This window comes from Centroberyx affinis, unplaced genomic scaffold, assembly GCF_046629955.1.
Source record: "Centroberyx affinis isolate AG114_WGS23_722 - 3 ecotype Tasmania unplaced genomic scaffold, CSIRO-AGI_Caff_v1 ptg004680l_1, whole genome shotgun sequence".
NCBI classification, from domain to species: Eukaryota; Metazoa; Chordata; class Actinopteri; order Beryciformes; family Berycidae; genus Centroberyx; species Centroberyx affinis.
This window is the reverse complement of record NW_027282262.1, coordinates 9,514-26,303: the sequence shown is the minus strand read 5'-3', so window position 1 is coordinate 26,303 and position 16,790 is coordinate 9,514. Positions and strand designations below refer to the sequence as shown.

Here is a 16,790-nt window from a genome sequence, read left to right as displayed (position 1 = left end):
CCAGTCCATGGCTCACCGGAGTCATCAGAGAGCAACGGGCTCAGAGCAGCTGAGAGGAAATGACGCAAATCCAGAGATCCCACTGACCTCACTGACTATCAGTCTCTCCTATCAGTATTCTCCTCCCATCTAAAAACTGCCAAGATCAGTTATTATCAGGAGAAAATCAGCAGGGCCAAGGACGCTCAAAAATTATTTTCAGCTTTTAACTCACTCCTCAACCCTCCACCACCTCCACCCTCAACTCTGCTCACTGCTGACCTCTTCGCCTCCTTCTTTACTGATAAGGATTCTTCCATCAGTGATCAGATCTCTGAGCCTGACCAGCTCAGTCTGCCTCCAGCTAACAGGACCTCACTCCTGTCTTTTTCCCATCTCATTTCCATAAACACTCTTTATCTCATGTTTTTGAAAGCATTTCAACATTATAATGTAGTTGTCTATATAATTAGCTTCATTGGTAAAATGTGTGCTCGGCTAAGTTGTCTCTTGCTGGATCACCTGCCTCTGCTCCAGAGTGGGCACCGGTCTCAAACCTCCAACAAATGCATAAAGGTACATTTTAAGTTGATTCCTCTTTCCTAACACAATTTTAGCGTTAATATATTTTCTGTGACTCATCTATTTAAATGTGTGATGTAGATACAAAGCAATGGACGCACGAAGCAACCTTGCTTCTAATTTGTTTAACGAAGCAAATGGCTGAAGACTTTCAATCACCTGTCTTAAAGAAAGAAGTGTGGAAAAAGGCATGTGACAATAATGACAAATAAGTTCAGGCAATTAAAACACAGGTGTGTTTTGGTACTGGCATTGCATTTTTTTTGGGAGTAGAGCAACTTGAAGACATTTGCTATGTCTGGGTTTCTATTCTTAGACACAAAACAATAGTGGATAACAAGAAGACTGGGAGTGGTGCCAGCAGCTGGTCTTCTCCTCAGTGGAGGACCTCCAGGCTGATGGTCCCGGTGTGGAGTCGGTCCAGACTGTGTCGTCATTTGCTGGTGATAATCTTTTCCATGTCATTTGATATTTTTAATTGTTGACATTTTTTAGTGCCACAACAACATGAATTAGCACAACAGATGAGCTGAGTGCAGTTTGTTAATCAAAAAGAAAATGTTATCTTCATGCATTTCTAAAATCTTATACATTGGATCTTAATGGTAAGTTTTTATTCAATCACTCAGTGATGTCATAAAATGTCATATTACCAACCATGTTGGATACAAAGTAGCTCCAATGTTTCCATCTACTTTTACTGGGTAACTTGGTAGTGTTGCTAACAGCTTTATTTGAAGCTCAGGTAACTAGAAGCTTGGTTAGCTGGAGGTTTGAAGTAGCTTTGTTTGCACATGACTCATTTACAGATGCAGACGTTTGAGTCCAGGTGAAAACGACAAATTGTATTTGTCGGAGGAAAGTGATGTTTGCTGCCTTGATGCCGCCTTGATAGACCGCCAGGTTTAAAATCTTTTTCCTTCCACTCAGGATCTTCATCAGACCCAGTTGGCCCAGGACCATCAACGGTGTGAGGGTGAGAGTCAGCTGAGCCAGAGAGAGGAGTGTCACTTCTATCCAAAACACTCAAAGGCAATTAAGAGAGGAAAGGGAAAAAAAGTAAGCCCAGAAGGAGGGAGAGGGAAGAAATAATTTGTTAATTCATTTATATAATAACCTTATTTTTGATTCATTTTTTTCTCATGTATTTTCAAAAATGGCATGTAGGGGAGCTTTATTCATTTATTTTTCATGACACAATTGCATCCTGTCACTGCATCCCAAAATAAAAGAGTTTGAGTGGATCTGTCCATGGTGCTGAACCTTTCGACCAAAATAACTGCTGACTAGTGAGATAAGTGAAAATATTTTGAGAGTGAGAAATTGAGTTGTATTGATTGTTTGGTTGTATTGATTTATTTGCTTTGTTTGTGAAGCAATCTGTGTTAAAGTTTTTAGTAATAATAATAATAATAATAATAATAATAATAATAATAATAATAATGTCAAAATATTATGTACAGACTGTGTGACCTAAAAAATAAAATTGTCTGTAAATACAAAGGTGGAATTGTTGCAGAGACATTTGCAAGGTCTAAACTGTAAACAAAGCATATTATAGGAAATAATGTTCAATTATGTTTTGTCTGACATGCCTGCGCTCGTCTGCTCGCATATGAGGCCGTGAGGCAGGTGGCTCCTCTTCGTCGGGTTCGGAGTCTTCATCATTTTCATGCTCCTCGATACGCAGACTGGCTCTCATGTTGTGCAGGATGCAGCACGCTACATAATCTGGCTTTGGGGGACTATACAGCATCGCTCCACCGCTACGATCCAGGCATTAAATCTGCTTTTTAGATGCGCTCAGTCACACCGCGTGTCTTGATGCTCCGCCCCCCCCCCGCCGCCCCGCCGCTCCGCCGCTCCGCCGCCGCCGCTCCGCCCCGCCCCCCCGCCCCCGCCCCGCCGCTTGTTGGATTGCGCACCGGAGTCGTCATCCATGGCTGCAGTTGGTAGCCGCTGTCACCTATGATACAAAAGCACATATTTTTTCCCACACCTTTGCAATCAATATTACAGCACAAACGTTTTCTCAAAACAACCTTCTTACCCAGTAGCCAGGGGTTGTCGTCCATGTTTTGCATCATTCTGTGCAGACTGCTGTTCTAAAGATGAAGCTGTCATGCAGCCAGACACATTCATGATGATGTTCTTGGTGTTGCAAACTACCTGGACGTTGATTGAATACGTGTGCTTCCTATTTCTAAAAACATTTTCGTTGTCCCATGGTGGTACTACAGGGCTGTGTGTACAGTCAGTAGCGCCCCAACATTGGGGAAGCCGGCAACATTAAAGAATTCTTTGTCCCCTCAGTTTCCGTCTGTGTTGGAAATCTGATGCATCTCGTCACTCTGAGCAACGGCTGCTCCAACATCCCACATGGCCCTGGATGGCTGTGATAGCCCAGAGGCAGCTGCGATAGGAACCTGGAGTGTTGAAAGCAGTTTGACGATGCCAGGTATTGCATCATGGCATCTCTGGGTGGCAGGCTCAATATCATCCTTGATGTCATCAAGTATAGCAAGAATTAGTTGAGCTGGCAACCTGTATCTGCGAATAATTTCAGTCTCAGTTAAATCAACAAGTGATATTCTCCTTTGAAATCTCCGCTCAGGAGCACGCCTGCATCACGATGCTTCGCCTCGCTACAATCTGCTGCCGTGATCACTGGAAAGTCTGGGCGTGACGGCTTCAAATTTATTTATTTTTTTAGTTTTTAGTTTATTTATTAGTACAAAGGAAGTGATACAACAAAAGAATATAAAAACAAACATAGCAGGGATTGTGCAGGAGAGGTAAGAAACCCCAAAGGGCTTATAGTAAAAACCCCTCTAGGATTTACAAATTATCCTAATATTATGGATATTTGTTTCCTTAACATAATGAGATAAAAAAGAGAAAAAACAAATGAATAATAATAGTAATAAATATAGCCGCAAGCGGCCATGAAAGGGGTTCAAGCCTTTTCTGAAAGGTACTGAAGTCGCAGCAAAAGTGTCAGTGGTTCCGAGGACATGGTCCAAATATTTCCCTTGATATATCTGCCAAGTTTCGCGATCATTGAACAAACGGGTGTGGAGTTACGGCCATTTGTTGCTTAGGCCACGCCCATTTTTGGCGTTTGCGACGCCCCCTGCCGGCTCGTTTATGTGGACAATTAGTAGTAGACATACACAGTAATTGGTACCAAATCACACATTTCCCACACACACCCAGGATTTGTGCATTTAAATCCAAAATGAAACCCAAACCTCAGAAAGGTAAGTATTCCTCCCAGTTTTATCTCACGTTGGTTTGAATTAAACCTATTTGAGTTCAAGAGATAATTTTCAACTTTAGACTCCTTTAAGTTGTAATTTAGCTTCTCATTTCTCTTTTAGTTGACTCAGTTCTAAGTTCTCATGTTATCTTAGTAAGGCCTATTTAAGAGTTTAGTTCTACCTTCTCATTAGTTTACTTAACCAGTACACAAATTAGAATTTACAGTAACACAACCCTTTTTGCATTACCAATTCAGCACACAATAAATGGAAAATAAAATACAATGCAATACAGTATCAAAACACAAACTCAAAATTCCACAGATCAATATATATGATCAATAAACTCAAATTTCACAACTCTGTGTGTAATCAGTCCTTTTGTTAAGTCCTTTACAAGTCCAAATGAGTTCCACTGCGTGTCTCAGCAAAACACTGAAGGTTTAGTCCTACCGAGACTCAGGAGCATGAATCAGTTTCCTTATCCTTGGAGTTTGTCTCGCAGAAGCCCATCCAACGCGATTTCTCCTATGGGTGGCTCGCCATCTTGATTCCCCAGCTTCGGGTGGGCAACACAAAGCGGTCCTCACAACTAAAAAACCTGGCCTGTTGTACAACAGTGCAATATACATACAATTATTTTAGTCTTACACATTTCAACACAACTGAAGTACTTTAGGAGAACTAGTACCTTAATACAGGTTAATGGTAATTAAATCTGAACCGCACCCTAAAATGGTGGCGGCGTGCCATTCATCTCACTTCACTAACGAGGCTAAACTTGACAATGCCTGTTGCATGTAACATCTCAATTCGTTTTACACAAAGAAAAAATAAACAACATAAAACGTATTCACACTGTCTTAGCTTAGCTAACGTCAATTTCGGCTGCACATTCAGCTTGAACGACGGAGAAACAGCATGCTAATTGACATGTTGAAAAATAGTTTTATCTCACCAAATCCTCGTTCAAAACTGAAACAAAAAAACTAGAATCCAGTGACGCAGACAGAAGGTGAACACAAAATCCTCCAAAAAAATGGAAAAATAGAGGTTTACATTCCTCAAAACTTGCGTCTTTTCTCTTTTTTCCTTCTTTTTTTCACTCGTTTGCAGCTTCTCTGTCGCTAGCCTCTTAGATCTACCTCTCTCTGTTCTTCCTCTCTCTCTGTTCTTCCTCTCTCTCTGTTCTTCCTCTCTCCAGCAAGCGGCGCTACAGTTACACTGATTGGCTGTTACCGCTGCACATGTTAAAGGAACAGTATACAAAGTAAAATAGCAAAATCAACAGAGCAAAACCTTTTATTTGTTTAAGGTTATATTAACCTGGGTTACAAACTGTTTATAGATACATATTGATCTCTATTATTAAGGTAGTCACTAAGCCAATTGATAACAACATCCTGAAAGCCATAACGGTGAAGTTTGGAAATGAGAATTTTATGATCAACTGTATCAAAAACCTTCGATAAATCCAAGAATATACCAATTGCAAACATATTATTGTCCAAAGCTGTGGAGATTTTGTCTATAAGTTGTAAGAGAGCCATGTATGTTGAGTGATTTTGTCAAAATCCATATTGGTGTTTATACAGGATGTTGTTATCATTCAGGTGTTTTAACATTCTTGCATAGACTAGCTTTTCCAAAACTTTGGAGAAGCAAGGTAAAATAGAAATTGGTCGGTAATTAGTGAAAAGGCTAGGATCCCCTTCCTTAAATAATGGTATGACCTGTGCGACTTTCAGGTCTTTTGGGACAACCCCGGTTTTTAAAGAGACTGAGAGGACATGAGTTAGAGGCTCACTAATTGAAAATGCCACTTCTTTTAAAAGTTGATTTCGTCATGACCTGCTGCAGAGTTACTGAGGTTGACAATGATGTCAAGCACTTCTCTCGATGTAGGGGATTCAAATCTACACAAGGCAGGAAAATAACCAGTAATCTTATCTATTGGACATTCATCTGTATGAACAATTTTTTTTGCAAGAGTGCTACCCACATTGGCAAAGAAGTCATTTAATCCATTTGCTATATCAGAAGGGTTAGTAAAGGAAATGTCACCATCAGTAAAGTGAGATGGAATTTTCACAGGAGCCTTTTTCTTATTAAGTAATTGATTGATGATGTTCGATGTGGATTTTATGTTACTAGCAGACTCTTTAAACTTGTCTGAATAGTATTTCTTTTTTGCTATTCGGAGTAGATGTGAAAATTTGTTTTTGTATTTTTTGAGTTATGGGGAGTTGGACTTTGTAGAAATCTTTTATATAGTTTGTTTTTCTTTATAGAGGATTTCAATAATCCCGAAGAGAACCATAGTTTACTAGCAACTTGGCCTGACTTGATCTTATACTTAACTAAAGGAAAGCAATTATTAAATGTAGAGTTGAATATTTGTGAAAATGATTGGTATGCCAATTCAGCATCATGTTGAATATAGATATTATCCCATGGAACATCCTCAATCATGGACTTGAAACGTTCTATATTCCCTTCACTAAACTTACGAAAGCTTACTTTATCTTTAGACATTCTTTGTATACCACCAGTTGTTGAAGTCAATTGAAATATAGGGAAGTGGTCTGAAATGTCTGTATACAGTATCCCTGAGTTGGATACATAATCAAAAGAATTTGTTAAAATATTATCAATTAGGGTGGCAGTTTTATTTGTCACTCTAGTTGGTTTATATATGAGAGGGTAAAAATAGGATGAATACAATACATTTAAAAAATCTTGATGTTATAGTCGCCAAATAGAAAACACAGTTTTCCTTCATCATTAATAACATCCAAAGCAGCAGCAACTACATCATTGAAACAATTGATATTACTATCAGGTGGGTGGTAAATACCCCCAATTATAATATTTTTTCCACCAAAATGAGAACAAAAAGGTATTTCGAAGAATAAAGATTCAACATCAATTTCATCAGAATTTAAAGCGAAATCCTTCCTTAATATAAACTGAAAATCATTATGCACAAAAATAGAGACTCCACCTCCCATCTGTATTGAGACATGTTGTAAACGTCTGCTGTTTCATCAGTGAGCCATGTTTCTGATAAGGCAATAACATAAGTTATGTCCATAACTGTGGATCTATGAGACCGAACAATGACCGTCACCACGGTCTTCACCTTGAATGATGCCATCCTTCTACCTATCTATGAGACCATTATATCAACAGAGTCATGTGACTGCCCTTAAGAGGCTGGGCCCAAAGTCTATGAAGCATCCGGTGAACATGCCTCTTCCTCTTGCCTGGAACGCCTCAGCCCGTTCTGAGCGACAAGAGATGGTGACGGTCATTGTTCGGTCTCATAGATCCACAGTTATGGACATAACTTACGATCTATTTCGACCTCACTCTGACCGTCACCACAGTCTTCACCTTGGATGAGTCATACCAACATTGTCGCGAGGAGCGGAAGACTCCACCACCTCCCCAACGTACTCGGCAGCTGACATAAGAACCGTGGAGCTGATTGCTGCGGACGTCACATTAACCCTATAAAATCTAGCAAAAGTGCATGGAGTACTCCATGATGCAGCCGCACATATATCCCCAAGAGCAACGAGGTGGCCACACTGCGTGTGGAGTGAGCCACCAGACCTCCAGGGACTGGGAGATTCTGGCTGGAGTAGGCCTGAGAAACTGTCTCCACCAGCCAGTGGGATAGACGCTGCGTAGACAACGGGAGGCCCAACTGTTTACCACCATAACACACTAACAGCTGAGTGTGTGCCTGCCTCAGCGGCCGTGTACGATCAACATAAGCCTTCAGTGCTCTTACTGGACACAGTGCCTGAAGAGCCACTCCCCCTTGGTGAGCTGGGTCAGGGCGGAATGCCTCTATTTCAATTGCCTGATTCACTGTCTGAGAGTTTACCACCTTAGGGAGGAAGAAGGGGTTTGGCCACAGGGACACCCCCGCATTCTCAGCTTTCCACCTCAAGCACTCATCACTCACAGACGGTGCATGTAGCTCGCTCACCCTCCTGGCAGAACATATGGCCAAGAGGAATGCAGTCTTATGCGACAGGAGCTTCAGATCCGACTGCTCCAGTGGCTCATATGGGGTTGTAGCCAAGGACCTCAACACTAAAGGGAGGTCCCAAGATGGCGCTTTCAGACTCCTGCCTGGGCGTAGCCGGTTAGCACCCTTCAGAAACTGAGACACCATGGGGTGCTTCCCCACAGACAGACCCCCCACTGTCTCATGGAAGACAGAGATAGCAGCAGTGTAAACCCTCAGGGTGCTAGCTGCCCTCCCTGAATCCAGCAGGGACTGGAGGAACTAGGTGAGGCTGTCCTGGAGACCATAAATAATGCCAGAGCACCCTCCACACGTGCCAATTACAAACAGAGGTGGAAATTGTTCTCATCATGGTGCCACGATAGGGGCTTGGATCCTGTCAACTGCCTGGTAGCTTTGGTGCTCCAGTTCCTGAGAGAGGGGCTGAGAAGGGGCCAGGCCCATAACTGCATGACAGCTGGCTTGGGATGCCATATTTGTCCCCCTGCCTGAGAAAGAAGGTCTGCCCTGAGCGGCAAGGGCCAGGGTCGGCCATGAACCAGGCGAAGGAGTGCCGGAAACCAATGTCTCCCTGGCCACCGTGGGGCCACTAATAGAACCTTGTAGCACCCCTGGGTGATTCTGTTCAACACATGGGGAATTAATGGCAGTGGGGGAAAAGCATACAGTAACCCTTCCGGCCACTCTTGAGACAGAGCATCCAGGCCCAAAGGACTGCTTTGATGCATCAGGGAAAACCAGATCGTGCAATGGGTTGTCTCTCTGGATGCGAAGAGATTCGCCTGGGCTCTGCCAAAGCGAATCCACAAACTCACCACCACCTCTGGGTGCAGTCTCCACTCCCCTGGGAGAGGCCCGGACCTGGAGAGAAGGTCTGCTGCCCGGTTCAGAACCCCCGGTACATAAACAGCCCTGAGTGAGGCCAGATGCGGGAAGGCCCAAAACAAAAGCCTCTGTGCCACCTTGAGACAACGCAGAGACTTTGTGCCCCCTTGATGATTGACATGGTACACAGTGGAAGAATTGTTAGTCCTCACAAGGACGTGACTGCCGTGTATGAAAGGGAGAAGAGCCCTGAGAGCCAGATACACCACCCTCAGCTCCAGCACATGATGTGTTCGGTGTCCCACGGAGATTCCCAGACACCTCTCACCATTCTGCCCTCCCAGACTGCTCCCCAGCCTGTCCGGGAGGCATCTGTAGACACCAGTGTCCTCCTTGAAGGCAGATTGTCTAAGGCAGTGTTTCCCAACCCAGTCCTCAAGGACCCCTTTTCCTGCAAGTATTGGTTCCAGCTCTACTCTTGCGCACCTGATCCAGTTAAGGTCTTAATGCTGATTGGTAGAGACAGATCTACCTGAACAGAGCAGCATGAAAGTGTGTAGGCCCCATTGGGATCAGGTGTGCAAGAGTAAAGATGGAATAAAAACTTGCAGGACAGGGGTCCTTGAGGACTGGGTTGGGAACCACTGGTCTAAGGGGACTCCCTGTGTGAACACCCTGCAGTCCCGCCATGGGCGCAGAGCTTGATGACACGACTGTGTTACCCGGAGCTTCACACGCCTGTCCTTCAGTGGATGGAGGTTGAAAGCATTCAGCCACCTCTGCAGGGACCGAGCCCTGAGAAGACCCAACGGAATCACCACCGCCGCTGCCGATATCAACCCCAGGAGTCTCTGGAAGTGGACCAGTTCCAAGCGTTTGCCCAGGCGAAAGCTGTGTAGGACTGCCAGAATCCGTGCTACTCTCTGAGGAGTAAGAGATGCCTTCATTGTGAGCGAGTTCAGGCAGAGTCCCACAAAGACTGTCTCCTGCCTCAGCCCGAGGTTGCTGTTCTTCAAGTTCACCTTGAAGCAGAGGGACTGGACATGGGACAAGACCTTCTCGGTGTCCTGCACGACCTGTTCGCGGGATGGGGCGCAGACCAGCCAGTCGTCCAGGTATGGCAGTATTTTTATGCCTGCCCTCTGGAGTGGTGACAGAGCGGCTGCTACCACCCTGGTGAACACCCTGGGAGACAGGGAGAGACCAAATGGAAGGACCTTGAATTCGTAAGCCTGCCCCTGAAAGGCAGACCGCAGAAACTGCCAATGTTCAGGACAAATGGGGACGTGGAAATAGGCGTCCTTCAGATCGATAGTGGTGAACCACTCCCCTTGCTCTATCGACTCCAGGATGTGCCTTGTGTGCAGCATTTTGAAAGGCAATACCTTTACATACGCATTCAGACGCCGGAGGTCTAAGACGGGACGAAGCCCACCATCTTTTTGGGGACAAGGAAATACATTGAATAGAAGCCAATGCGCTGTTCGCTGGGACTTACTTTCACAATCGCGTCCTTCTGTAGAAGTGTCGCAACCTCCTCCGCCAGAACTGTTGCCTGGACTGGGTCCCTGACCAATGTCATACGGACCCTGGAAAAAGGTGGGGGCTGCCGCCGAAATTGGATTCTGTATCCCCTTACGACTGTAGCCAATACCCAGGGGTCCGATATTTCCTTCTCCCAGCTGTCCAGGCGTAGCTGGGAGTGAACCCCGGCGGCTGCCCCACCACTCCTATGCAGAACCCCCCTGGGTCCTTGGACCCTTGGGGGGGCGTCTCCTTTGAGGAGCCCCTCTCGCTGTGGGTCGGGGCTGGAACCCCTGCTGCTGCTGATGCGGCCTTCCAGCAGCATTGCCAAAGCCTTGGGCACCCAAGTTCTGGCGCCTGCCATGCGACCAAGACTCCTGACGACCCCAAGCAGCCTGGTATGTATGCTACTGGCCCGTTGGTCTCTGCCTCGCCATCACAGGGCGACTGAATGTGTGTTGCACACACTCCCGAGTATGCAGAGACTGCTCAGCTTTGTCCAGCACACTCTGTGAGTCTGAGTGAAACATTCGCCCCGGCACCACAGGCATGTTGGTAAGTTCCCTTGTGATGTTCTCAGGGAGAGTTGTCTGAGCCAGCCAGACCCGCCTGCGAGTCATCATGGCTGACAACATAGCTGAGCCGACGTCACGGGTAAGTTGGGAGTGTGTAGACGGGGCAGCATCTATTAACCTCTTGGTGTCCTGGTCACCCGTATTAGCGGTCCTTCTGAGAGCTGCTAATAGGACAGCAAGTGCATTCCCCGGACGAGCTGCACAAGCAGCTGCATTGTAGGTCCTACAAACCAGGCGGTCTGTCTTGTCACATTCCCTCCGAGGGCAGCGTGGATTAGCAGTCACCCTGTCCGGGCCAAGAGAGGTTAAAGCTGCCATCTCCCTCTCCACTGGTGGCATATCACCCAAGCCGGCCTCAGGCGGGTACCGCACCTTAGCTAACCTACTGAAGCCTGAATTAAACTGAGGGGCACTGCCAGGAGCATTCCACGACCTCTCAACATCTGACAATAATCCTCCGCTGCAGGAATAGCCACTGAGGGACGGGTTTGCGAAATGCCAGCCCAGAACCCCTCTAATGAACTAGGAGCTTCAACTGAGGGCGCAAGTCCTATAATCTTAGCAGCAGTCAGCACCCTAGAAATCACATCACTGGGACTGGGCTCCTCAGTACCATCGTCTGCAGATGCAGACCCCCCTGGGTGAGATGAGCTAAGGCCATTTGACTCCTCAGCAACCTCTAGGTGTCCATCCTCCTCCAAGAGAGAACCCTGTGCATAGAGGGAGATGGAATCAGGGTGTTCTGCCGGTGCCTCTTGGTATGCCGGTAAGTCCCATGGGGAGGTCCCCGCCGAACAAACTGCTTCCGGCAGAGTTGCTCTCTGGGTTCGAGCCTCGATCATGCTCATCCTATCCGCCAGACCACGAATGGCAGCTAGAATTTGCAGCTGCGTGTCCTCCTGCCCCCCTGTCTCCCCTGCGGGGGGGGGGGCTGGTCTATGCCATGGCGGAGAGCCACACTCCAGGGCTCGTTTCTTGCTATGCCTGTGAGAAAGGCAAACTAAATTCACCCACTCCTTGTACGCGAACGTACGAGGGGAAATAAAGAAAAACCTTGACTGCAAAACAGCAGAAGGGAACAATTAACTATTTAACTTAGATGTTACTGTATTTATCTGCTTTCTTGTTGTTCCAAAGGAAACAATAATACCAACTTAGGTTACTTACCCAAACACCAACGGGCTATGGGAACAATCAACAACAGGTGTACCAATTATCCTACCTGCAAACAAACAGAAAGTTACATGCAAGTAGCACAACTATGGCAGAGGCGATGCTCAAAGCACCCCGCCAGTAGCGACTTCACAGGAAAACCAGTCGAAAATCCTCAGGGACACAAGGCGCCTGCACAACAAAGTGACGGATTATTGGCTTCCTAATATGCACAACCTACCGGTCTCAGGTGAGGCGAGAAAGGCAAAGAGGAAGAGGCATGTTCACTGGATGCTTTATAGACTTCAGGCCCAGCCTCTTAAGGTCAGTCACATGACTCTGTTGATATAATGGTCTCGTAGGTAGGTAGAAGGATGGCATCATTCAGGTGAAGACCGTGGTGACGGTCAGAGTGAGGTCGAAATAGATCAGAAAATTCATGATTTAGAGCTGACAAAAAAATGGGTTAGTTGATCTTTTTTTTTTTGTTTAGGTGAAATGTAGAGAAAATATCAGACTTCTTTGATAAATTGCCAATAAAAGTGCTAAACTCATTTTCATCATAATAATTACAGAAACGAGGCTCACTGTTTGCATAATTAAAAAAGTTTGCATCTGGGTCATATGAGTCAATATTGTCTGTGTATTTACAATCATTTAGTTTGTACGGGTTGAAAACCTGGTTAAAATAATTTGGTTCAACATCTGCATCACTTCTATCTATTGTTTTGTATTGTTCTAAGTCATTCATGTGTTGGGCGTTGGGAGGCAGGGTGGACAATAAGTTTGTCGTATCGCAGGAATGCTACATCTCCTCGCGGCCTTCATAGCTGGCATGAGTTCTTCACGTTTTTGGTGAACAGCATCCGAAAAGTCCTCGTTGATGTACACGTTCGTTCCTTTTAGATCCTTTGCTTTCTCCATGACCCTGACTTTGTCTTTAAATCGGAGGAATTTTACGACGATCGGCCTGCTTCTCTCTCCAGTTGCTCGTCCGGTCCGATGCACCCGTTCCAGCTCAATCCCCGTGATTTTGAGCTTGTCAGAAAGGAGTTTCCGTAAATTAGCCTCCGACTCAGCCCAGCTCTCGTTACCAGACTCTTGGATCCCGTCGATCACAATGTTGTTTCGTCAGGACTGACCTTCCAAGTAGTCTATCTTCGGCAGGAATGAATGGATGTTTTCGCTAATAATTGTAACTTCTGAATCAATTTCAGAAAGCTTTGAGGAAGATTGCTTATCCTTGGCGATTAGCTCATCCACGTCTTTTTGGGTGTAGTGGAGGGTTTCACACAATCCACTTATTTCTTTAGCGAATTCATCACGTCTCTTTTTGTTTGCCTCGGTCATTATCATCAAAAAGTTCTTGTAGCCGTGCTCCTGTTGCTCCAACAACTCTCTATAAAACATTTTCTGCTGTTCCATCAAATCAGGCACCTGGGCTAGAGACACGTAGTCCTCGTCTCCGCTTCTCGCTTTCGGGGGCATGACAGCACTTCCTTGTTCCGTGGATCAGGTTCTGAAGTCACGCGGCTAACGTTCACCACCAACTCTCTGAAGATGCTAATAATTTCACTGTAACTGCGTGTGGCAATTAGTGCCGATCTTTGTGAATTGGACTGTTTTTGCAATGAGGCTCATTTGCATTGAAAGGGGCCAATTTTGTGCCAAATTTATGCATATTACCTAATTTAAATACATGCAAATAGCACAGAGCACCTAGACGCTATTTGCGTGGCAGCGCAGTCAGCGGTGCATTTCACCCTTTGCGAGTGCTTTGTGAATTACACGTTTCTTTTTGTCTTATTTGCACAGGTTTAGCATCTGTCTGTTTTTTCTATAAACAGAGGGGGGCGACTTCAGAATCGGGGGGAGGTACCAGTGTACGAAAGATGTATCTCACTTCGGCCGACATTTCCTGAAAATTTCAGCTCTCTAGGACATACGGCTGATTTTCAAAGGATAAAACTGGTCTTTCTTACCGCCAACAAATCCTATGAGAATAACAAAATCACCAATGATTTTGTTTTGCCAACAAGTCTCGTCCATGTAGCCGATGCCCAGTAAAGCCTCACGTCCCAGCAGCCATAGAACTCCATGTAAGAGCCATTCTAGGGGATGAAGATATTTTGACATATTTGTAATTTGTATATTTGCAATAATGTTGATAGCTAATAATGTTAATTGAAATACTAGTGATATTGAATATATAATTTGTACTATAGTCATATTTGTTGATTATTATAGAACATTAGCTTTCCTACAGTTTCTTATGTAGGTCTATAGCCTAATGGATTCCAAGTAGTTAAAATGCTCCTTTACATTGACGTCACCGTCATCAGACTCAACTGGAGTGAGAAAGTCCACAGAGCAACACAGTTTTTTGACTGAGAGAAAATGATTGCCAATTGAGGAATCGTGTTAGTCTGTAATGATTTTGTTTTTCCACTAAACGTTCTAAATCGAGTTATGGTCTCTCAAGATTTATTTGCGTCAGACTCATTGCTTTTTGCATGGACTTTACCCAGTAGTTGCACATTTTGAAAAACTGAAGGAGTGCTGCTGCACTCCCATTGTATTAAAAAAGGATTAAAAACCCGTCACAGAGCCATGCTGCTGCTCTGCAGCATATTTCATCATCACCATGCACCGGGCCGGACCACTTTTTCCTCAAACAACTTAATAAGCCGGCTGTAAACACGTTTTCCATCTCAGGAAAGTAGTTCCGTAACACAGAAAATAGTCCCCGGCGTAATGCAGAATTTGTTCCCATTTGAATTTGATTTGGTAAAAACTACAACAGCCTGACTTTTCATGGTAACAGTTAGAGATTTTTAAAATGTAAACTGTCTGACTTGTGAGCTGGATTTCAAGGTTTTTATCTTACAATTGGAGCCGATGACTTCCGGGTTGACGGCTAAAAACGGAACGTGAGAAGTCGGAAAGTAACGGGAGGAGAGCAAACGCATTGTTGATGTTGTTATTTTCATAGGATTTGTTGACAGTAAGAAATGCATTAAAAAACACAAGTGTTATGCTTTAATGAATTTTTGAAGTTGTGACTTTAAAACCTATGAAGATTTGGTTATTATGCAATAAGCCACGCCCACTTTCATCAATCATCACCAAATTTCACGGATCGACTTGGACATAATCCTAGCAGTCAAGTATGAGATATGAACTTTTTGCATTTGTAGCGCCCACTAGTGGTAGAGCTCAAAATGCTTTTGTGGATGCTCAACATGTGGATGCTTGATTAGATGAATGGTTAATGAGTCATGGAGAATTTAGTGTTAGGGTGTGTTCCGTTAAAAGTATATTGATCGATAAAAGCCAAACCATTTGGCCTATCAATAACCTTTATGCAACTTTGAAAGAGGACGGTCCCAAGATTGTACACACCAAGTTCTGTGTGAATCAGATGAACGACCTATCAGTTGCGAAAAAAGTGTTTCTTAAATAAATTCAAATACAATATTCAAATACAATATGGTGGACATTGAAAGTGATATGTGGACTCGGCACCTTATAAACAAATCTATGGACACAATAATTTTCAGTCTACGACACACGGTTCAGAAGTTATTGGCCAAAATCTAAAGTTGCTTGTCATAGCGCCACCATCTGGCCAATGTGTGTGGGCTGCATAGTGGGGGGCCCACCTGCCAAATATGGCTGCTTTACGGTTCCTGAGCTGCAGATACTTTTAGCGGAGAAAAAGAAAGAAAGAACAATTCCAGCAAAAACAGGGTCCCCCTAATTAAAGAGAATAATAATAGATGAAAAACTAATATATTAGAACAGTGGTTCTCAACCTTTTTTGGGCCAGCGCCCCCCCTATCCATTATCCAGGTCCCTTACTGCCCCCCATCAAATAAAATGTAGGCTAATTGTCTTCCCTGAATATTAATGTTGATTATTATCCTGTTTTTTATTATTATTATTACTATTATTATTATTATTATTATTATTTATAGCATTTATTATATTTATATTAGGCCTATATATTTATTATTTATTTATATTCTTATTATTATTATTAGTAGTAGTATTAGTATGATTATTATTCTGTGTTATATCATTAAAAAGCATGTCATTGAATGCCAAATAACAGATTTGCGCGGGTCACATATGTCACATACTATGCAGCATGTAACTTTTTGGCATTAAATAGGGCAGAATTAATTTAGCAGATTTTTGAATGGAGTTTGGTCTGACATTGTTTTGTGCTATTCCAGGCAAATTCAACCTGGTAAATGTCCCATGTTTTGGGATTTCACATTTCCTTTTATTCATAGACTTATTAAAGATGTAGACCCCAGTATTCTAGAATGTTGCTGCAGTTCACTGGGAATTCTCACTTAAATCAGCATTTTCTTGCTCATTCCAAACAAACAGCTATATCTCAAAAATAAAAAGAAATTGAATATCACAAGTTTTTCCATTTTAAAAAACACAACTTTCTCTTTCATTTGGTACCAAATACGTGGCAAGGTGATTCAGGGCGTCTCATTACTTGAGTGTCAACATTCACAGTATGACAACAAAACAGATCCTTCCTATCTTGGCTAACGATAAGTATGGATTTGAAAAATCCATGCAAAACCTCCAGCGCTTCGGCCCACACAGTAATAAGATCAGACAGTAACAGTCGCCAAACAAATATGGAAAAGTTGCCAAACTTAACGTTATATGGATAAAAGTAGCCGCAACCCGGTCAGTCCTCCTACCGACTCTTTGGCGCACTTCCTCCTGGAAAACAGCGTCCGTCTGCGGCGGTGAGAGCCAGGTAGGTCCCGCTGGTTAGTGAAGCTGATCTTGTGTCTTGTTTTATCGAACAAGAACAAGTGA

General features: G+C 44.0%; 1 protein-coding gene across 1 annotated transcript; it reads right to left on the bottom strand.

The window, feature by feature from the left end:
• Positions 1 to 7,050: 7,050 nt before the first annotated feature.
• LOC139665828 (uncharacterized) lies at positions 7,051 to 10,576 on the bottom strand. Its single transcript, XM_071544829.1, is given in 6 exon segments — positions 7,051 to 7,107; positions 7,366 to 7,509; positions 7,621 to 8,099; positions 8,192 to 9,060; positions 9,298 to 10,124; positions 10,127 to 10,576. Coding segments are annotated over 6 exon segments (2,826 nt in total).
• Positions 10,577 to 16,790: the final 6,214 nt, after the last annotated feature.